The 22,332-nt window shown below is 43.2% G+C and overlaps 2 protein-coding genes across 5 annotated transcripts in view; one reads left to right on the top strand and one right to left on the bottom strand.

Annotated features, from left to right (window-relative positions):
- ZWILCH (zwilch kinetochore protein) overlaps positions 1-5,774 on the top strand; it is a 43,240-nt gene extending 37,466 nt beyond the window's left edge. For both annotated transcript variants that reach the window (XM_068964805.1, XM_068964806.1), the window contains exons 17-19: positions 179-291; positions 3,981-4,095; positions 5,333-5,774. In XM_068964805.1, coding sequence (XP_068820906.1) covers positions 179-291; positions 3,981-4,069 — 202 coding nt within the window. In that variant the 3' untranslated portion in view covers positions 4,070-4,095; positions 5,333-5,774. The remainder of the gene's footprint in view (positions 1-178; positions 292-3,980; positions 4,096-5,332) is intronic.
- Positions 5,499-21,078, bottom strand: LCTL (lactase like). Of its 3 annotated transcripts, XM_068964807.1 has the most exons (13): positions 20,961-21,078; positions 20,168-20,331; positions 19,499-19,586; positions 18,931-19,040; positions 17,189-17,317; positions 16,991-17,086; positions 15,573-15,627; positions 15,324-15,485; positions 9,510-9,784; positions 8,580-8,706; positions 8,207-8,406; positions 7,417-7,480; positions 5,499-5,614 (listed from the first exon to the last, which is right to left on the bottom strand). In XM_068964807.1, the coding sequence occupies exons 1-13, from the start codon at positions 21,076-21,078 to the stop codon at positions 5,499-5,501; spliced, it is 1,704 nt and encodes a 567-aa protein (XP_068820908.1). The 3 variants fall into 3 exon arrangements, with proteins under 3 accessions (XP_068820908.1, XP_068820909.1, XP_068820910.1); XM_068964808.1 differs by lacking the exons at positions 7,417-7,480; positions 8,207-8,406; positions 18,931-19,040; ... (1 more) ...; positions 20,168-20,331; positions 20,961-21,078 and having other exon boundaries at positions 17,189-17,278; XM_068964809.1 differs by lacking the exons at positions 7,417-7,480; positions 8,207-8,406; positions 16,991-17,086; ... (2 more) ...; positions 20,168-20,331; positions 20,961-21,078 and having other exon boundaries at positions 17,189-17,278.
- Between the last annotated feature and the right edge of the window lie 1,254 nt (positions 21,079-22,332).

The following is a 22,332-nucleotide window of genomic DNA, read 5'->3' as shown; positions in this document are numbered from 1 at the left end:
CTGCACCAAATTGTTATCGTTTATATTCTTGTTTCTCTACCTCTTTTGACTGTGCTTCTTAAGGGTGGAAATTGTGACCTCTCTACCTCTTCTTCCTCAGTGTTTATTACAAAAGGATTTCGACTATACCAAGAAGGAATTGGATTGTTTTTTCTTTGATATTTTTTTCTTTCCTTAGTGAGAAGCCACAGAAATGGAGAGTGGAAATAAATAGTGGTCAAAAGAAGGTGAAAACAGTTTGGCAACTGAGTGATAGCCCACCTGTAGACCATCTGAATTTTCATAGACCTGGTAAAGTGGTTTGTAGTCTATTCATGTAAATTATTCGAGTAGAAAATAAACTAAATTTACTAATAGAGATTATTATTCGAGCCCTTGTGCCTAGTTTTAAATAATTTTCTTGAACTCTAGATATAAACCTCTTTATTCTGGGAAAAAAAAATCATGAAAGAGTGCTTTTTCTCATTTTCCTGCCTAGAGGAAATTTTATTAAAAGAGGCCAAGCAATAGGGACATAGGTGTGAAAATAGGTTATGAAATGGAAATGCCTTGAGGGAAAAAAAAATGAAAATGCTAGCTCATACTTCACACTTGTGTGTACTGTTTAAAACAGTGGTGACATTTCTGCCCTGAAGCCATCTCTGTATCTTAAATAAGGGTTGAGATTTCTAGTATTGTATATCCAAGGTGGTGTGTGTCCATGAAAGGATGTCTCTTTGTGCCTGGTATAATTAGCTACCCCACTGAGTCTTCCTCCTTCAATAAGCACCTGTAAAACTATTGTCTCTGTGCACATGGATTGTGTGAGGCTGTCATGTCTTATTTGTATAAGTCTTAAATGGCTGATTCAAATATTACAGAGATATCCAAAATAAAATCTGATAGTTTTACGACAGAATTCAAGAAGAATTTGAAAGGCTGGGAACACAAATAGTTGTATTGTAGTGATTGACACGTTGCAAAATTATTTCCAGAAATTGTTTACTCTCCCCTCCTACACACCCAATATGTTTTGATTCAGATGTAATGGAAACTTCTCTAAAGTAGAAGAGAAACATTTTGATTCACATGGCTGAACTGTAAAGTCCTAAAGAAACTGAAATTTCCTAAGAACCATCAGTTAAAATTGTGCTATCTTTTCTAAGTGTGATATAAAAGCTGGAGCCTATAAAAGATTAAAAATGAACCATATAAAAGTAAATTTCTGCCTGGCAAAAAATGCCAGAGGTTAAACAACAGACAAATGATAAACTAGGAAAACAAATTTGTGGCTCATTTTCAGAAAAGGGGTGACATTTCCCAGTATATAAAGAACTTTCAAATCAGTAAGAAGAAAAATGAGCAAGTAATATGAACTGTGGCAACCCACTCCAGTGTTCTTGCTTGGAAAATCCCGTGGACGGAGGAGCCTGGCAGGCTAACAAGGGTCTCAAGGCTAACAGGCTGTGGGGTCCCAAGAGTCAGACTTGACTTGGCGACTAAAACCACCACCACTACCAAAAAGGAAATTCAAGTGTAATCTTAAAAGATGCTCAGCCTCACATATAATAAGAGAAATGCAAATTTATATTATGTAGATACTCTCACCTGTCAGATTAGCAAGATCAGCAGGTTTGGTGTCACTGTGCTGGCCAGGATTTGGAGAAGTCTTACTGCTGGCTGGAGTGTCGAGTTGTATGGCTTCTGTGGAGGGCGGTATCCACCAAAATAAAATTTTGACCAGATTACTAATTGTGGTATTGTTTACAGTAGCAAAATATAAACCCGGAGCATAGAAGAACCTCTGAAAAGAGACGATTAAACTTAACCCTGAGGTGTGGAATGATGAGGGCAGGGGTGGGTCTCAGCTTTGATTATTAGAATCATCCGCTGCTGCTTCTAAGTCGCTTCAGTCGTGTCCGACTGTGTGTGACCCCATAGATACGGCAGCCCACCAGGCTCCCCCATCCCTGGGATTCTCTAGGCAAGAATACTGGAGGGGGAGCCTTTAAGCCCTAATACCCAAGTGAATCAATCGTTGGACATCAGATTTTTTAAAGTTCTCCAGGTGATTTCATTGTGCCGCAAAGGTTAAAGATCATCAATTTAAACATTTTATCTACATTTGTTTCAGTTTTTTTTTTTTTTACTTAAAGGTGATTTATTATTTTATTTATAATTTTATTTATGATTTTAAAAGTTTAAAATACATGAATAAATGTGATATATTTTTCAAAAATGCCATTTTAAAATTTATTACCTGAAGATTAAACCTCTGTTAGGAGATTAATATAAGATTAAACACCTTTTAAACAAGATTAAACACCTTTTCCAATGGTGCTGAGTAAGTGAAGTATACAGAACCTATCTTCTAGAGTCTTTGATGCTTCAAAAAAGAATGCAAGATACTTTGAACAGTAGAGTTAAATCTATTTGCTACTGTATTGGTCCAGTGACTTCTTTTATGAAAATACGGAATTTTTATGAAATCATATATTTGTGTGATTGGAAACAACTCAAACTCCATTTGACTTGAACCTTATTACTTCTTCTACCCATCATGTATTATTGATGTGTTTGTCTAGAAATTATTCAGTGACCTTTGGCCCAAAGGAAGACCCACTGTTGAAGGAGAACCTCATTTGTAAAAGTCAGATTATTCACACAAAGCTTCAGTTGTAAATATTAAAGCCCAGTAAATCATTTATTTTTGGCCAAAGATTATAGGCATTTACAAAATTAGACTTTCTGTTTCACTGGACTGAGCACTTAGGTCAAATACTAGCTTTTCAAGATACCTAATGGTATGGTGCTCTTGAATAAGACAATTTACATCAAAAGCAGGAAGACTGAAGAGAGAGAAGTGTACTTTTAGCTGCCCTGGGAAGAGAGAATAATGACTTGGAGTTAATGGGGGAGAAAAAGTGTCCAGTAGAGTGCTACCCACCCGGTGGGTGCTCGGCAGATGGTTGCTGGTAATGGTGGGAATATGGAAACCAAAATGTTGACCCACAAGGAAGTGGACATGGTCTCGTCTAAATGTTAATTGTATCATTTATTTTTGAAATACAACAGTGTTCAGGAGAAAAAAATGGATGTGTTTCTAGCTCTAAGACTATAAATCCTAAGTAGAAAATGTTTTCTGAAATATATATTATGATTAGAAAACGAAAATTGTTTAACTGTAGTGAAAGAGGCACAAAAATTAAAGCAGTAGGTTCCCATATTTAAAACATATCTTTTTTTTTTTTTTTTGACTACCCCACACATTTTGTGGGATTTCAGTCCCTTTCCAAGGATCGTACCTGGGCAGCCTGCAATGGAAGCACGGAGTCCTAACCACTGGACCGCCAGGAAAGTCCCCAAAATATATAATTTAAAAAAAGTTTTTATTGGAATATAATTGCTTTTCAATGTTTGTGTTTATAAAATTGCTTTACCATTTTGTGTTTACAATGTTGTGTACAATACGATTTTTAAGAATCTAGTTTATCTCTTAGGGTTTTTTTAATTAATTTTTAGTTTTTATTTTTGGCTGTGCTGGCTCTTCATTGCCTCTCAGGCTTTTTTCCTCTACTTGCAGTGAGAGGGGGCCTTTCTTTGGTTGTGGTGTGTGGGTTTCTCATTGTCATGGCTTCTCTTGTGGCTCCCGGGCTCTAGAGCACAGGCTCAGTACTTGTGCCTCGGAGACTTGGTTACTCCACAGCATGTGACATCTTCCTGGACCAGGGATTGAACCCATGTCTCCTGCATTGGCAGGTGGATTCTTTACCACTAAGCCATCAGGGAAGCCCTGTTAGTTTGTTCAGTCATTGTTTTCAGTGCATCAAGAAGGTTAACCATTTAAAGAAACTGTCTTTGCTGATTTTTGTCTAACAGGTTCTGTTCAGGTAGAAGACACATCATTCAGACCACCTCTTGATTATTGTAAAATTCAGCAGTAACTTACTAGAAAAGCTGGCTGGTAATTGATTTTGATCTCTCTCTCTCTCTGGTTATAGATTTTTCTGAATTAACATTAAACGGTAGCTTGGAAGAAAGGCTATCCTTTACTAGCATGGTTACCTGCAGCCAGGTGCATTTCAAGTGAGGTGTGCTGCTGGGGCCCTCTGTAAGGTAGTGTGTTCATTCTTTATTCTCTGAAAATACTTGATAATGTCCTAAGTACCTTATGCTTTTTATTTTTTTCTTTCTATGACATAAATGCTGACTTAATACATTTGAAATATGAATTATTAGTAATCACATAAAAGGCTTACCAGGTGTTAGCTGTGCAAGTCTAATTTCCTTTCTACCTTCTGTAGTTGAAAGAAGCTGTCATAGTCAACTGACAGTTTAATCCTAAAACCAGAGAAATGAAAAAAACAATTTTTTGAGTGATAATGTCTTTGCATCTGAAATCTGTATATATAGTAGAGAGTTTGGTTTCAAAACCATTGATGGAACAGAAAAACCCTAAAGAGGCATGTTGACTTGACATTGAAAGCAAAGTTTTGTGAAACTTTGGGATGAGTCGTAACTCATCCCAAATGTAGGACTAACCCCCAGATGTAAGTACCTTTTTAAAAGGTTTAACTTGAGATAGTATTAACCAAAAGAATGAATGGAATAACCCTTTCTATGATCTTACTGCTTTTGTGTTTCACCAGTGCTAAATAGAATCAGATAGTGAATGAGTTTTCCTTAACAATCTTTCTTAAGCTGTGTTTTATACCCAATAAATGGATATTAATTTTAGCATTTTAACATAGTTAAGAATAAAATGGACTTTTTAAAAACTATCCAGTTACGGAGAAGATACGTGAATTAAGTATATAGCATTTCTTTGAGGTATTTCAGTGAGTAAAGGGTGCTCATTTAGCGTAAGAAGGTTTCTCTAGGAAAGTCCACATCCCCGTTTACTGAGTCCACACCTAGTGCTTCTGCATGATGGCCTGAGAGCGTTGTTACCTAAAGGACTGACTTTGTCATACGTAGCGCAGTCCTAATGTGGTAATCATTTCTACATTAAAATAATATTTCCAGACAGATTTTATTTTTCATTTTTATTTTTCATGTTTTTGAGTTTTTTTGGCCACAAGGCATGTGGGATCTTAGCTTCCCCCCAGAGATCAAACTTGCACCCCCTGCAGTGGAAAGTGGAAGTGTTAACCACTGGACCACCAGGGAAGTCCCCAGGACAGATTTTAAAATGAGATAAATCATAAAACCGTTTATGCAGTATGATCCCTTTCTGCAAAATAAAAATCAGTGCATGATATACAGCAAAATACTAACATTGACTTTGAGAAGGGTGAGATTACAGGTGATTTTTATTTCATTTACACTTAATTTTCTAATTCTTAAATCCTAGCTCTAACTGCCCTCCCCCCCCCAAAAAATGGACAGAGGTAATGGGAAGGTAATTATCACAAAACCTGAAAACAGAGATGTGCCTGAGCCTTTAAAGGAGAAAGAAGCTGAGGAAGATCCTGATGGTTCTCTCTGAAAGATGCAGCTGCAAAACAGGTGACTGCGTCTCAGCTCAGACTCCGCAGGAGAAGCATCAGGAGAACTGCAGCAATTAGTATACAGAGGGTGCAGACTGTCGGTACCACGATCTCCGTCACAATCTGCATGTAACTTAGCAAAGGCTCTGCAGCGGGGGGGAGAGACCAACACGGCAGATTAGAAGGTGAATGCAGCTTCATCCTGAAGAGCTTCAGCTGTCCGGAAAAACCTGGAACATGGCATCATCACACTTGCTAATTCTCATTTGCTATAAAAAAGAGAACGTAGTATATTAAATGTTATAAAAAACTGTGTAAGGGCTTCGTGAGATACTTTAGAAAATATGGTAAAGAATGCTGACTTTTGGTTCTTCAGTACTATAATAAAGTCTATATGTATGTTAATGCTTGTGCTTACTTGGAATATTAGCAGCCATATTCCTCAGCTTCTGTAATTCTCATTGGGGTGATTTAGGTGATATTGGGTACGTTCAGGGTGGTATGGCCGTGGGCTCATTGGAGGGATTTAAGAGAAAAAAAAATTCCTTGAGAAATATTTGCAGCCTTTCAAAGGTGTGATGTGAGTTTGCGTGAACTCCGGGAGTTGGTGATGGACAGGGAGGCCTGGCGTGCTGCAATTCATGCGGTCACAAAGGGTCCGACATGACTGAGCGACTGAACTGAACTGAAAGGTGTGATTGTATATCTTAAGAGGTATAGGAATTCCTATTTTGAAAATTTTTATGGTAATTCTTACCATAGCTAAATAATTTTAAGAGTTAAATGATAAACATTATTTCATGTGCATTAATATTGTAGTAGACATTTATGAAATGCCTGCTTTTAGGTTTTGTGCCAGGTACCCTTGGTTACTGAGATAAATAAGGCACAGACCCTATTATGGAGCTCGTGGGCTCAGTAGTAAAATCTGCATCATGTTTCTTTATTATTTTAATTTAATGAAATATACATCTTTAATGTTGCTTGATTATTTAGATGAGGGGGGAGGGGACAGTGGTATATTGGCCTGTAAAAATAGCTGAGTTGGTAGGATTTGAGCTAGCATTTTCCACCTCTGATACCACATTAAAGATGAATTTGTTAAATGTGCATAGCAGTAAAAAAAAAAATTTGTTAAAACAGGAAGTGTATTTCTCTCATTGCCCTTATATTTGGTGGTTTAGTTGCTAAGTCATCTCTGACTCTTGTTACCCCATGGATTGTAGCCTGCCAGGCTCCTCTGTCCATGGGATTCCCAGGCCATAGTACTGGAGTGGGTTGCCATTTCCTTCTCCAGGGGATCTTCCCGATCCAGGAATCAAACCCAGGTCTCCTTCATTGCAGGCAGGCAGACTGAGCTACAAAGGAAGCCCCTGATACATAAAGACAGACTACAGAGAAACAGATGACATGCGTTGGCATTTCTTGATGCATGTTTACTATCCTGCTTATGCTACATCTCTGACCCTTTTAAATCCTATTGCATTAGAAATGCCTTCTGTGAGAGCAAGGACCTTGTTTTGTTTATTGCTATATCTCTAGGGCTTAAAACATCCTTGAGCCAATAGTGACTTTAATAATTACTTGCTGAGTGAGTGAATATAATGTCTAAAGTGTTTGTGGATTTTTCTTCATTCCACTTGGTAGAATGGTTGAATTTCTGTCTCCTTCCAACAGCCCGCTATAACAATAGTAGATTTATAAATTTATACTATCATTCAGAATCCAACTAGAGTAGATAAAATATTTCTTTTTCATGAAAAAAGTATTTTAGAAAATATTTTAAATGCTGATAGAAATTTGACATTGCTACAAAGTAAAGGAAAAAAGTCCATTTCTCATCATGTGGTTTTGGAAGATTGACTTAAGGTGTGTCCACATTTTGAGTTTTGGTAATACCACTACATATGTTAATTACATGGTTTAATTATCAAAGAATTAAACTCACCTGCAGCAAGCATCTGGTTGTTGATAGAGCAAATTTCCAAGGCTTTGAAGTACCAACTTTCCACCTAATAAAAACCCAGTTGGTAAGTAAAGTTATCTTAGACTATGTTTGCACTGTTTGAAATCATTTTTGGAAGAGTGTGGGGTAAAAATTTTTCCAAGAATCTGCTTATAGTTTAAATCAGTTAATATTTATTGAACGCCTGTGCATCATTGTGAGGGAGCTAAAGAGCAGTTTTTCTTCTTATAATCTAGCTATCTTTTTCTAATAATGCATTACTGTCTTTTCTACTAATGCAAAAATAGTGAATACCTGATAACCATCAGTCACTGCTTCTATTTTTAGTCCAACTAGGCTCACCCTAAAAGAATGTTGATGAACAAGTGAGATTTTTTCAAAAGAAGACACTCTAAATTACAACTTACATTCCCTGCCATTGGGTGCAACAGCATAGAGAATAGAGAGCTGATAGAAAAATGTGTAGGTTTTAGAAAATGGGAGGTTTTACAGAATATTTTTTACTATTTTAATCTCATTTTGGAAACAGTGCACTTGTATTGCTGTGCCATTTGGTGGGAAAAGAAAGGAAAAATTTTAATAACCCTAGTCTGCTCTTAATGCTCTGTGTGCTAGGATTGCATTGTCCTTACCCCCATTCCAAGCAAATAAGCAAGGAGGGGGAAAAACACCGGGCTCTGTTCCCAGATACCCCTGTGAGGTGCTTGCTAAACTGTACTCCAGTTACCTAGTTCTAAAATCCAGAAAGAATAACATCGAGAATTATTCCTACCTCTCTCGTATTGGGAAACCCATTGGCAGTGATAATCCTCTTGTAATATTCAACTGAAGCCTTTGGATAGCGCGGCCTATTTTTATTGTTGAAATCAATATAGTAGAATCCATATCTGTCTGAGTATCCTCTCTCCCATTCAAACTTATCCAACAGAGACCAGGAAGTATACCCTTTTACATTAGCACCATCTTTGATAGCTGCAAAGACATTTTATTCCATTTTGAGTATGTTTTATTTTCTTTGAAAAACAGTATTGTGACGATAACCTTAAATATTTTCATTTATGAGATTTAGAAACAGTTTTAATCAATTGTTACCAAATTTTGCCCAAAGTGAATAAAAAGATATGTGAAGATAGTTTGTATCTTACCTTTTAGCATTTCGTTTGTGTATCCTTTAAGATATCGAATTCTCCACTCATCACACAATTGGGTACAGTGTAATTTTTGAGACGCTCCATTTTCTGTCACATATATGAGTGGATTGCCGTATTGAGTCTGAAAGGAATCATGGCAACACATATTGAAGCCTGCCATGTTCTAATTGGGCATTCTAGTTGGCATTTAGCAGCTGCCAGTTAGCATGTTTATTTAGAGATGAATGTAGGCAGAAGGCAAGTTCATATAGGAAAAAATTATATATATATGCATGTATATTTATTTTTGGCTGCACCATGAAGCAAATGGGATCTTAGTTCCCTGACCAGGAATTGAACCTGTGCCCCCTGCATCCCTGGACTGGAAGCATGGAGCTTTAGCCACTGAACCACCAGGGAAGTCGCAGAAGAATTCATTTCTTGACAAGCCATCATTTTGGAGAAAATATACTTCAGGTCTTGTTTTTGTCCATATATTCCATTATAGGTGAGAAGAGCAGAAAAATAAGTATGAGATTTTTGAAATTTATTTATAAATGTATAATGTCTATCACATATAATCATATTGTTAATATATGATATATATGCATATTACATGAATTTATATAAGGTATAACAACCATGTATATGGTCTCTATATATGATTATTAGTAAACATTCATCTTTTTTTTGGCCATGCTGTGTACCATGTGGGATCTTAGTTCTCTGACCAAGGATTGAACCTGTGCCCACTGCAATGGAAGTTGAGAATCTTAACCATTGGATCACCAAGAAAGTCCACATTAGTCTTTCTTTGAGGCCTGTATCTAGTAGCTTCTGAAGTGTAACTGGGTTTTTTAATTAACTTTAAAATGTAGGCACCTGAGCTTATGCTGTAAAAACTTGAATTCAGGTAAAAAATGTCCTTCAGCTTAATATAGTCACCTGAGCAAAGTTGAGAAGCCTCCGAAATCCCCATGGCACAGAATATAGCCATTTAGATCCCAGATCAGGCCAGTTTGGGTCAACCAGTTCTACTAAGTCACGATCATTCTGGTAGCTGGGCCCCTGGCCAGAAGGATAGTTCCTTTCCGTGATGTACCGAGTCGTAAAATGGCCTAAGCCCAAGAAGTCAGATGTGCCTTTAATGTAGCTCTTCTCCTGGAGTGAGAACACTGGCAACCTCGACATTTCCAGGCCTTGCTCTGCACTCTTTCTTCCTAATGAGAGAAAAAAGTAGAACTTAACCAAGTTTTATTTTCTCACAGTCATTCTGTTGTCAGGTACCACGTTGATACTGATGTGTTGACATGAAAGCCAATATCCAGATCATGGGCTTTGGAATGCATCAGCATGGAAATTACCATCTTAGCCTTTCAAGCTGGAATTTCTTCATTGGAATGCTAGCCAAAAATTTTTCAGTTCATATTGCTTAAAAGAAATATTTCCACAGATTACTCAGTAATTGGTGTATGGGAAATTGTGCAGCTATCTGGAAAAAAAGTAGAACTAGGTTATTCCTTACATCAAAAATTGGTAATTTTGTCTGCCTCTTGGAAGGGAACTGGAGGCCAGTGGTACTCTGGCAAGTGGGGGAGAGACGGTCATGTTCAGGACTGTGGTGGTGTTAGCTGATACCACCTCTGTGTTGGGCAGTGTCCTCACTCAAAATTGTAAAAGTGTATGTCCTTTCACTGACCAATCCAAATCTACTTATCCTACACTACTCATGTAAAAGGATGTATGTACAAGGATCTTCATTAGCAAAAGATTGGAAGCAACCTGAAGGTCTGTCAGGAGAGACTGACTAGTAGTAAGTGATGGGATGTGTTACATCAGTGCCACACTCATCAGCCATTAGAATGAATGAGGTGGTGTTTCATATACCAGCATAGATGAGTGCCAAGATGGACACTCGAGTGAAACAAAGATGCAGAGCGTTATGAGTATATACATATGTGCACATACCAAGCAGCAGTGTTTTTTGCTTATCAGCACAATCCATCTCTGAAAGTGTACTTCCTTCTGGGGAGGATAGGAACAGTGAGGTAGGGGAGGGAAGGAAGCTTAACCCAAATTTTTTAAAATTTTCTACACTAACATTGATGTTTGCACCATCCTAAGTGTAGGTTCACCATTATGTTCAAAAAATGTTTTAGAGACAAGTTCCATAGTTTGAGGCTTAAAGGAAAGACATAAATTAAGGTCAGAAATTTGCTGCCTCCAAAACATATAAATTGAGTGTTCAGGTTAAGTCTTTATTCATAGAAAGCTTAGTAAATGGCCATCATCCTCACCATCATCTATGTTTTTACATCATTCTGTTTTGTTCTTTTTTTTGGGAACTACAACTAGATGTTTAAAAGATATACTTTGAAACATGTCCTTGTATAAACTACTCAAAAAAAGTTTAAATCAATGTATAAAGGAAAGTAACATTTTTATATGAGTTGGTAACTAAAAATGCAGTCATAAAAATGTTTCCAAATAGGTTACTGGTTTAGATTAAATGAGTGAAAAGATTGTATTATTAAATGCATTTAAATATTAAACATTATTTTCAGTTATATTTAGGAACTTGAGAAAAACCATAGGAATTGTCACTGCCGTGTCTACTACAATAACCACTCACCACATGTGGCTGTTGAAATACAGCTGATGTTGACTGCATCTTCAACTCAGTCACACTGAAGGATGGAACTTTTCATTTTGTTTGATTGGAATTTAAATAGACAAACCTGGCTACAGGCTCTCATATGGAACAGCACAGGTATAGGACATGCAGAACATTTCCATGATCACCGAAGGTCCTGTTGCACAGTACTGGTCTAGAATTACCTTTCTTCATGTATTTATTGTGAATGAATGCTTCAGAGATGCCTGGAGGTAATTTGCGAGTGAGATTTCAGGCAGAGTGCTTTCACTACTAAAGAAAATATTAACTGTTTTGTCAACTACAGTCAATAATGCTGGAGGAAGAAAAAGAGAAAACCACTTAGAAGATCCTTCTTTCCACATTGTATGAAGGAAAAATTGAGCCCTGTTCCTACTTGAATGATCAGAGCTGGAGTTGGTGGGGTCTAGGTTTATTGACCTTAAGCCCAAGAACTTCTCTAGGATAAATAACCAGTTTGGTTCTTTAGCACAGTCCTGTGGCGCCTGCAGTGGCTTCTGAGGGTCCCGAGAGAGCAAACGCAGCATGTGAATGATGGGGTGTGTCTGTAGGAATGCTCCACATGGGCACTGCCCCATATGCGGGCTTTTTCCTTACACATCTTCAGGAGTGATTTTCTCAAGATTTTGAGTGTATATGCACAGATGTGTCGCAGAACTGGTTGTTGTCAAAAGATTTTTAGAGATTATTTTCCCTAATCCCTTCACTTTTTTTACCTGTAAAGTTTTTTTTTTTAATGTGTAACATAGGCACAATTATTTTGAGTCAATACATTTTAAAAGAATTCCACATGTTCTGGTTCTTTCCACTGGCAATCACCTTAGTTCTTCCAGTCATAATTTCCAAGATAATACAGCCCTTTCAGAAAGACTTGCTCAATCCACAGCTGTCATGTCGGTCAGCCCACAGTTCTTTTAGTGGGGCCTCTGATCTCCATTGGAATAGATACACACTTCACAATTCCCCACCTATAATCTTTGAGATCCAGTTTCCTCAAACAATTTATTTTAGGACCCTTGAAGTTAAAGATAGCAAGTACATTGCTATATATTCCTTAATCTTTTCTAATATTGAAAAGTCTTGTTATATCCAATTTTTACTCAGCAGCCTAGCAAAAAATGTTACCACTCTCACTCACCACTTCAATCGAATAACAACAATGGAAGCAAAACTTGCATTCTCAATGTGGCCACAGTAACAATTTATGGACACTAACCCCTTCATTTTCAGATGATAAAGACTGAGACAGGAAGAGGTGAAGCACCTTGCCCAGAATCACTCACTGGTTAGTGACCAAGTTGGAATTAGAACTTGCTGCCACCTCTTCTAGAGAAGTCTGATAAATGGTCTGATAAATTTCCCCTTTAGAAGGGGAAATTTTTGATACGTTGATGCAAACATTCTTAGTCAAACATTAAAATAATGTTGATGCGTGAGATTTTAATCTATTTCACTGTCATCGTTGCCTTTTTTTAGGGAGGCTGAAACCAAATCACAGTTACATGTTTTAGATTGGCTGGACGCTGCTGGTTGCCTACCCAGTAGTCCCATGCTGGTCTGCTTCCGTGTTCTCCTCACCCTCTTTCCGAGGGCTACATCCTTTCTGTAAGTCTTAATCCCCCATCCCCCCACCCACAGCCTCTGAGGCTCTAGTCCTCGTGGTTGAGGGTGCCTTGGGGCTAATGACAGTTCTGTCCCCTGAGGCACAAAGGGGGCAAAGAACTGTACAAAACAGATCTTCATGACCCAGATAATCACTGTGTGATCACTCACCTAGACCCAGACATCCTGGAATGTGAAGTCAAGTGGGCCTTAGGAAGCATCACTATGAACAACGCTAGTGGAGGTGATGGAATTCCAGTTGAGCTATTTCAAATCCCAAAAGATGCTGTGAAAGTGCTGCACTCAATATGCCAGCAAATTTGGAAAACTCAGCAGTGGCCACAGGACTGGAAAAGGTCAGTTTTCATTCCAATCCCAAAGAAAGGCAATGCCAAAGAATGCTCAAACTACCGCACAATTGCACTCATCTCACATGCTAGTAAAATAATGCTCAAAATTCTCCAAGCCAGGCTTCAGGAATATGTGAACCGTGAACTTCCAGATGTTCAAGCTGGTTTTAGAAAAGGCAGAGGAACCAGAGATCAAATTGCCAACATCGGCTGGGTCATCAAAAAAGCAAGAGAGTTGCAGAAAAAAATAAAACTGCTTTATTGACTATGCCAAAGCCTTTTACTGTGTGGATCACAATAAACTGTGGAAAATTCTGAAAGAGATGGGAATACCAGACCACCTGACCTGCCTCTTGAGAAACCTTTATGTAGGTCAGGAAGCAGCAGTTAGAACTGGACAAACTGTTTCCAAATTGGGAAAGGAGTACGTCAAGGCTGTATATTGTCATCCTGCTTATTTAACATATATGCAGAGTGCATCATGAGAAATGCTAGGCTGGATGAGGCACAAGCTGGAATCAAGATTGCTGGGAGAAATATCAATAACCTCAGATATGCAGATGACACCACCCTTATGGCAGAAAATGAAGAGGAACTAAAGAGCCTCTTGATGAAAGTGAAAGAGCAGAGTGAAAAAGTTGGCTTAAAGCTCAACATTCAGAAAATGAAGATCATGGCATCTGGTCTCATCACTTCATGGGAAATAGATGGGGAAACAGTGGAAACAGTGGCAGACTATTTTTTTTGGCTCCAAAATCACTGCAGATGGTGACTGCAAGCCATGAAATTAAAAGATGCTTACTCCTTGGAAGAAAAGTTATGACCAACCTAGATAGCATATTAAAAAGTAGAGACATTACTTTGCCAACAAAGGTCCATCTAATCGAAGCTATGGTTTTTCCAATAGTTATGTATGTATATGAGAGTTGAACTATTAAGAAAGCTGAGTACCGAAGAATTGATGCTTTTGAACTGTGGTCTTGGAGAAGACTCTTGAGAGTCCCTTGGATTGCAAGGAGATCCAACCAGTCCATCCTAAAGGAAATCAGTCCTGAATATTCACTGGAAGGACTGATGTTGAAGCTGAAATTCCAATACTTTGACATCAGTTCTGATGCAAAGAACTGACTCATTTGAAAAGACCCTGATGCTGGGAAAGATTGAAAGCAGGAGGAAAAGGGGACGACAGAGGATGGCATCACTGACTCGACGGACATGAGTCTGAATGGACTCCGGGAGTGGTAATGGACAGGAAGGCTTGGCGTGCTGCAGTCAATGGGGCTGCAAAGAGTCAGACACGACTGAGTGACTGAACTGAACTGAACTGAGGCTCAAAGGGAAGTCAGCTGGAAGTAGAAGCTGTTTCTTAGGAAGATTTTCCTTGTTCTTAAAAACAGATGATAGTGCTCTTCCCTCTTTTTCTGCTTCAGAGTGTTGCTATACAAAGATGTGATGCCCGGAGCCCCTGGAGCCATCTTGCGGCCTTGGAAAGTAGATAATGAGTTAGCTAAAAGTACCAGAGTGGAAAGATGAATCTGGGTTCCCAAAGACATCCCTGAGGGCTGAGTTAACTACTTGTGGATCACCCTTTTCTGGATTTCAGGTAAGATGATAAACCCTCTACTTTTCAATCCATTTTATTTGCAGTTTTCTATGAAGTGGCAGTTAAAAACATGGGAATTATAGAATTGTCTTTATTCTCTCCTCTGACACTGTGGACACCAGAACTTGGAAAGTACTCCTCAAGGGACAAAAAGAACCAGCAATGGGACTGAGCCCACCCACGGCCGTGTCTTTGGCTCCTCACCCCTACTTCACTGCATCTGGGCGGAGTGGAGTGGGGAAGAGGAGACAGGACAACGGAGCGCAGAAGAGAGCCGCTTCGAGAATTGCTAGCTGCTTTTCCCCTGGATTCTGATATTCTCATTTTCCAGGTCAGAAACTTGTTTGGATGTCCCTCACCCTTCCAGTTCAAATAACCAGTTCTCAATCTTTTGGTGGCTGGGTTATCCCTTGAGTGCTTCACCCAAACCAGCCCCGTGTGTTCCTCTCTCCCCCTGACTTTCCATCCTTTCACTCGAGCTCCATACTGTTGCTGTGCTATCTGGAGTCTGAAAAGGTGACATGGCTCACCGATATGGTCCTTCATGACTTGGGGGTAGTCTCCGGCATAAATGGGGTTGGCAAACCAGCCCAGGCAGAACTGTAGGTATCTCTCGGCAGCTTCTGTGTCCTTGGGGTTACTGAGGTCCACAGGTTCCCCCCAGTCGCAGTTTAATGAAATCCCCACCAGACCTTAAAAGAAAGAGAAGGGGGTGGCAGGCAGAATGACGCCGCTCCCCGCGTCACTCTGTTCTCGGGGCTCTTGGTGGCAGGACTCACCTTGCTGCTGGCTGCGCCACGTGTCGTTGTAGGCATGCCAGACCTGGGCGTGGGCCTGAAAGAGAAAGGAGTCCATCGGAGGTGCCCACCTTATCCATTTCTCTCCTCCCTTTCAACCCAAGGTGGGCCTTCTCTCCTTTCTAACTCTGGAGATCATTTTAAGTTTTATCCTTTTCATGAGCCCAGCAGTGATTAGCCCGATCCATAGTCTCCCTTCCTCTGCCTTGCCTTTCCTCTGTACTACGGAGGAAACTTGGTCTAAATCTGGCATGAACACATAAGCCACCACTTCGTGCTAGTCATTGTTTCTAAGAGTTTTGCTAACGTGTCTGTTTTGTTCCTGGTTGTCCTGCGCTGTCACTAGGCATTGCTTTCAGCATACGTACTCAGGAAATTAGGAAAACACCAAGCATCTGAAACAGTCTTGAGAAATAGAATGCAAAATGTGCCAAGCTGCCTTCTTTCCACATTCCCCCCCAGGGACCCGCTGATGTCTTCAGAGCTCTGCCCTTTAAATATTCACAGTTAAAGAAATCCTAAGCTAAATAGGGAAAGAATGAGAAAGTTCTCTTGCTGACATGAATTTGAGGGTCCGGTATGTCCCCAGTGGTCCCCTGCCTGCCCACTTGATCAGAGTGTCCACCTTCTGTTGAGAGACCATCGGGGGCCACCCCCTCATGCCTTGCATCCATCACCTGGACCCTCATATATGTCCTGGAATGGGGCCCATTCCCTTCCCCGCTTCTCAGGCCTTTCTGGCGGTTTCACCATCAGCATCTCCCCCGTGTCCTGCTCAGCTTCCGCCCTAACTGAGCCTGGCTGCCCATGCAGACCACTGCAGTCCCTGCAGCCCTTGCCAGCAGACGCCATTGTTCTCCCCTCACACCCCACATACCTTAGGAGAGTGTCTGCCTTGCTCTTTGTTGTTGCTTCCAAATGATTTCTCCTTTCTCCTCCAAAAACTCCAAATCTTTTGAAATCCGCACTATCAGACAAGCACTCCTAACCCCTTCCTACTGCCGTCCTTCTCCAACCTCCTCTTACTTCTGCTCATGCACGGAAGATTTTCTCCCCTAGCTCACTGTCATCCCCCTTTCCTCCTGTCACCATGCCCCACAAGGCAGTCTAGACCTATAGGTGACAAGTTTTCACACTCATGTGCTCCAGCCCCTTGACCAGATTGCCAGCTCTAGGGAGCCGTCCTGGCATCTGGGCCACAGTGTCCAGCAGAGCACTGGATGGGACCCTCCCTCATGGATGCTCATAGATGGAAGGGAAGGGAATGGTGCACAGGTGCGAAGGGGCGAGGTGGCAGAGGACTGGGCTCAGACTCGGGCCCCTGGGGCAGGCTTAGCTGTCACTGGCGCTCACCGCTCCACTTTGACCCTGGGCTTCACTCCCAGAAGGACCCACCTCACCTTAATGACATGATGTGCCGCCTTGTACAGGCCCGTGCCCTGGAGCTTCAGGCCAGGTGCGTGGTGGCCCGTCTCGTAGCCCTCTTCTGCCATTGTCTGCAGGGATGGCAAGTGAGAACCACAGGACGTGTTAGAAGTGACAGGGTGCACTCTTGGCTGGAAAGTGGGTTTTCCCACCTGGAGCAAGGGTCTGCTTACCCGAGGATCACTGAAAGTAACCCAGTGTTTCACACGGTCCCCAAAAGCCTCAAAGCACAGGTTGGCATAATCACTGAAGTAGTTGGCCATGCTCACGTTCTGCCACCCACCATACTTGGCCTGGAGCAGCTGCAAACAGAGGGGCGGAGAGAGAAGCAGGTCCCCCAGGGGTCCCTCTCCAGAAAAGACTTTTGGGGTCAATGGGCCAAGTTTGTGGAAGAAACTTGGCTGATAGGAGCTACAGAGGATGTTTAGAGGAAAGGGGAGCAAAGATGCAGGGTCTCAGGCATTAAAACTTGAGGATTTAAGGGGGTGGAATGGGTCAGGCGGGAGGGATGTCCCAGAGAGAGGGAACATATGTGTATATATATACCTGATTTACTTCATTTACAGCAGAAACGTACACAATATCACAACTTTGTAAAGCGCCTACACCCCAATAAAGAGAGAGAGAAAAGACGGGAAGATAGTTGGAGTGTTTAACTGTAGAGAAATATGGAGACATATTATACCTTATACAAACAAGAGGAAGGAAGCAGAGACAGTTTGAGATTCTCACGCTTAAAAAGAACTGTATAGAATGAGTATTTAAGAAAAACTGCCAGAGGAAAGAGATCTGATGATGAGAAAAGAATCTTGATTATAAGAAGAAATAAGACACAATGCTGGGAGCGGGAACTCTGGTTAGAATTTTGAGGGCCATGCAGGTCTCAGAAACCTCCCAGAAGCCTCTGTCACGAGAGCAGTTCTGCTTCCTTCAGGGGAGGGCTCTCTCCCACCCAAGGGCATCTGCTCATCATGCAAGATTTCCCCAAGATTCATCCCTCCGTCAAGATTGCCTACTGAACTCGTCTTGGAGGGTTTGAGGGGATGCTAAAGGGGCAGAGACAGTGGTTAACCAGGGAAGAAGTTGGAAGGTGGTTTCCAGTTCACCTCCCCAAAGCCTGCCCTACAACCCCAGCCCCAGCCCAGAGGCCTTCCTCCCACCTCACGCCCAACCCTCCAAAGCGTCCGTGGAACTCCATCTTCTCCCTCACACCTCCCTGAAGCCAATGTCTTGCCCTCTGACCTCCCACCGCCGTGTGCCTCAGGGAGGTACAGAAACGGCTCCTGTGCCAGCTGGGCTCTGAGGAGCCTTGTTGAACAAACGAGAAAACTTCTTGAATAGTGATGTCCAACAGTGAGGTTCTTACAGAGATCACTTGGGAGGGTGGGGTGCTCATCTTTTGTAGAATTTTTTTATTAATTTATATATATATTTTTGGCATGTGGGATCTTAATTCCCCGACCAGGGACCATACCTGTGCCTCCAGCATTGGGAGCACCGAGTCTTAACCACTGGACCTCCAGTAAAGTCCCAAGGGTGCTCATATACGAGCACAAACAGTGCTAATTCTAACAAACTAGGGAAAGAAAGGCTAAACAAACATGTTAATTCATGAACTCTTACTCAAAAGAGACTTCTTTCTTTGTGAGTTTGAGTTGTTGCTTCTAGGTTAAATATTTCGGGAAACATCAGAATCTGCCCTTACCACTTATTACAAACATCAGGTAAATCAGTGTGACCTCCCTGCCGTGGGTAAGTAGAGAGATTTCTTCTTCACTTCCTGCCATCTTCCTATCCTGAGCCAGAGCCCAGACTCCAGGCTTTGCCCCCACCTTGGCCATCCCAAGTGCCCAGAGCAGGCTCCCTCCTGCTGAGCTGAGCTTCCCCTTGGGCGTCTGAACCTGCACAGCCTCACCTGTGGGAGATCCCAGTGGTGCAAGGTCACGATGGGGGTTATGTTGCTCTTCAGAAGGGCATCGATGAAGTCACTGTAGAATTGGATTCCCTTTCTGTTCACCCCATCAGCTGAGGGGGAAATAAAGGGGTGTGATGAGAAAGGATGCTGGCTTTCTGCAGTGCACTGTGCCGGGACCCTGGAGCTTTCTGCAGGCCTGAAGGCACACTCAGTCCACCAGCACTTGGGTCTCAGATGGTGGAAGAGCTACTCCTGCGAGTCAAGCCAGGGGTCCCCAACCTTGAGGATCTAATGCCTAATGATCTGAGATGGAGCTGATGTAATAAAAATAGAAAGCGCACAGTAAATGTAATGTGCTTGCCTCATCCCAAAACCATCCCCCAAAACCATCTGTGGAAAATTTTTCTTTCACAAAACCAGTCCCTGGTGACAAAAAAGTTGGGGACTTCTGAGCCCAGCTACCTTTGCTTGTGGGCTGTTCTCCCCACCCGGACATGTGGTGTCCTCACCAAGCCAACATGACCAAAAGAGGCCGCTCTGGGGCAGGGAGAGGGTGGCCTTAGCTCACCTCGGATGCCCGTGGGCAGGAGCCGGGGCCAGGAGAGGGAGAAGCGGTAGTGGCTGACATGCAGCTCCCTCAGCAGAGCGACGTCCTCCTGTGCAGACGGGGTGGGTGCGGGCTGGGTCAGCCGGGCCCTGCCAGGGTGCCTCCTGGCCACGCTCTGCATCTACACAGCAGGGGTGATGCCACCTCCCCCTGCCTCCTCCCGGGGCTATGCCAGGAGTAGAGTAAAAGGCAGGATGTGGGGGTGCTCTGAGAAATCCACAAGGGTTCTGGACCCCCAATCCAAAGAGGAAGGTGGGTGCTGGGCAGAGAGAGAGGATGAGCTGGTCCCACTGTCTCCATGGGGCTGACTCCCATACAGGGGCCACGATGGCCTGTAGGCCCCAGGGCCAAGGCCTCGGCCCTTTAGCTGCCCATCCCTTGGACTAAGGCCCTGGCTCAGGTGGAGCTGCTTTATTTTCCTTCTACATCCCACATACCTTCCCCATATCCTGGCACCCCCTCCCCAGGCCCCAGTCACCACCAGCCCCTCCCTGCCCAGCTGCATCAGGGTTGAGGGCGTTCAGTGGAGCACCTGGTTGACATCGTCACGTGGGCTCCCCCAGCACGTCACCTCCCAGCTCTTGCTAGGTGATGCTCAGTCACACCCGCGCACACACACCCATCACTCACTTGGACCTTGTAGTAGCTGTTGCAGGCCACATCTGCTGTCTCGTCCCCAAGCACGTTCCCCTTCCCGCTGTGCGTGAAGGTGTCCCAGATGCTGGGCCCTTTCCCATGCTGGTCCCAGGCGCCCTCAGTCTGGAAGGCGGAACTGCCCACACCCCAGGAGAAGCCTGTAGGGGGAGACCCCAAGCTGGGCCCTGAGCCCTCTCCCACTCCCCATCCGGGACTGGGATCCTGGGCTGTGCTTCCAGGACCACAGGACAAGCCCCTCCCTGGCAGCCTGCCCTATCTCCCTAGGGGTAGGGGTGGGAGCTTGTGCGCCAGGGGGAGGGGAGAGACATAATGCATTTAAAGCATTTTCTGCACTATTTTAGCTCTGATTGGCATTTACTATCTATATAGTAGCTTTAAAAACATATGTTAGGCAGGCCCTGTAAACACTATATAAAAAACAGATAACTAATGAGAAACTTCAGTATAGCGCAAGGGGCTCTACTCAGTGCTCTGTGGTGACCTGAACAGGAAGGAAATCCAAAAAAGAAGGGGTATATGTATACGTACAACGAATTCATTTTGCCATACAGCAGAAACTCACATCAGACTGAAAAGCAACTACACGCCAATAAAAACTTTTAAAAATCTGTTAGGAACTTTTATTTCAGAACAACTACATGGAGTTATTTTCACCATGCTACCCGTAAGGAAGCTGAAACACCGAAACTCCTTGATAGGTCAGCCAGTGTGGGCAAGCCGACAGACAGATGGACAGACGGACAGAGCAACTGGAGAATGGACATACCAAGTGGGAAGTTTCCATAGTAGAAGGAGGCCTCTTCTGGGGATTCCTTCCTGGTGGCCCCCAGCCTGGACACCAGCAGTAGCACCCAGCAAAGAGTAACAACCCGCACTGGCTTCATGGCACCCGGCCCTCGCCCATACCTGAGAAAGCACATCTGACAGGTGTCAGCCTGAGCAGCCAGGATTCGGGGCAGGGGGTGCAGATCCTGGCTTGAGGGCAAAGACAAGAGAGGAGGAGCTGGGACTAGCTGGGGGCACTTTATCTAATGAAGCATTGGCTCTTTCGGGGGAGGTTCTCCGTGGTTTTGCTGGGACACACCAGCACAGGCTGAGCCTGGGCTCCAGATACAATCCTCAAGTTAGATACTCAGGAGAATAAAGACTGTGCTTGGGAAGCTCTGGGTCTGATGAGCAAGGCTTCAAACCACCCCGTGTCCCTGCCTGATGAGGGAGACCCAACCTATACTCTGTGATGGCTTCAACCCAGTGGGGAAACCACTGTGGCTTAGGGATGCTCTAGTCTGATGCAGGAGGCAGAACATCCCACAGAACCCCTGCAGCACCCCATGTACACAATGCGGCCTGTACAGAGAGACAGACCCCTCCCGGAGCCGGGGGCCATGAGAAGTGCCGCCATCCCAGGATCTTCAGTCCTAAGAAGGCAATTCCCTTCCCCTGGACTCCCCTCTCTGACGCAGCCTAGTCAGCTTACCTGGATTGTCCTTGGTCCCAGACACCCCCAGAGTAGCAGCTGGTGTCCAGGGCACTCTCCAACTGACCCCCTTAGTGCCTGTGTGCCCCACTTCCTGATGGCAGAGCCCTCAGTGCAGCGAAGGCTCTGGGTTGGGGGTGTGACCAGTGGCCTAACCCCCCTACAAAGAGCTTCAATAGCCCCAATTCAGTGGGGAGGGCAGGAATGCTGAGCTGGCCAGCAGGGCCTGAGTCAGCACCCGGCAGCTTGGCCCTGGGCCCAGGGCATCCAGTCAGCCCCCTCCCAGGTTAAAGGGGAGGCCACCCAGTCCCCTGGTCCCTTCTGGACCTGATGCATCATGTCCAGCCCACATTAACCTGTGAAACTCCAGGTGGCTGGGTAGGGAGCATCATGTGAGAGTATCTGTCTCTGTCTCCACCCATCCCCAGCCAGACAGAGTTCACTGTAGAAGGCAAGTGTGGTTTTCCATTTCTCCTTCCTCTCTTTGGATCCCTCATTCATTCCTTTACTCACTCACTCATTCAATCACAACTTCCTGAGAAATTCTCTGGCGGTCCTGTGGTTAGGGACTTTTACTGCCGTGGGTTGATGGCAGTTCCCCTGGTCAGGGAACTAAGATCCTCTAAGCCTCTTGGGGTGGCCAAAAAATAAAAAATACAAA

The sequence above is a fragment of the Capricornis sumatraensis genome, chromosome 2 (genome assembly GCF_032405125.1).
Source record: "Capricornis sumatraensis isolate serow.1 chromosome 2, serow.2, whole genome shotgun sequence".
NCBI classification, from domain to species: domain Eukaryota; kingdom Metazoa; phylum Chordata; class Mammalia; order Artiodactyla; family Bovidae; genus Capricornis; species Capricornis sumatraensis.
This window is presented reverse-complemented; position numbering and strand designations above follow the sequence as displayed.

Excerpts from the sequence above, each read along its gene's own strand:
- LCTL (XM_068964807.1), bottom strand. The coding sequence starts at position 21,078 with ATGAAGCCAGTGCGGGTTGTTACTCTTTGCTGGGTGCTACTGCTGGTG. Across the intron at positions 17,318-18,930 it reads ACCACTGGGATCTCCCACAG|CTGCTCCAGGCCAAGTATGG; the intron begins GTGAGGCTGTGC and ends CTCTGTTTGCAG. Across the intron at positions 8,707-9,509 it reads GGCTTCTCAACTTTGCTCAG|ACTCAATACGGCAATCCACT; the intron begins GTGACTATATTA and ends GATTCCTTTCAG.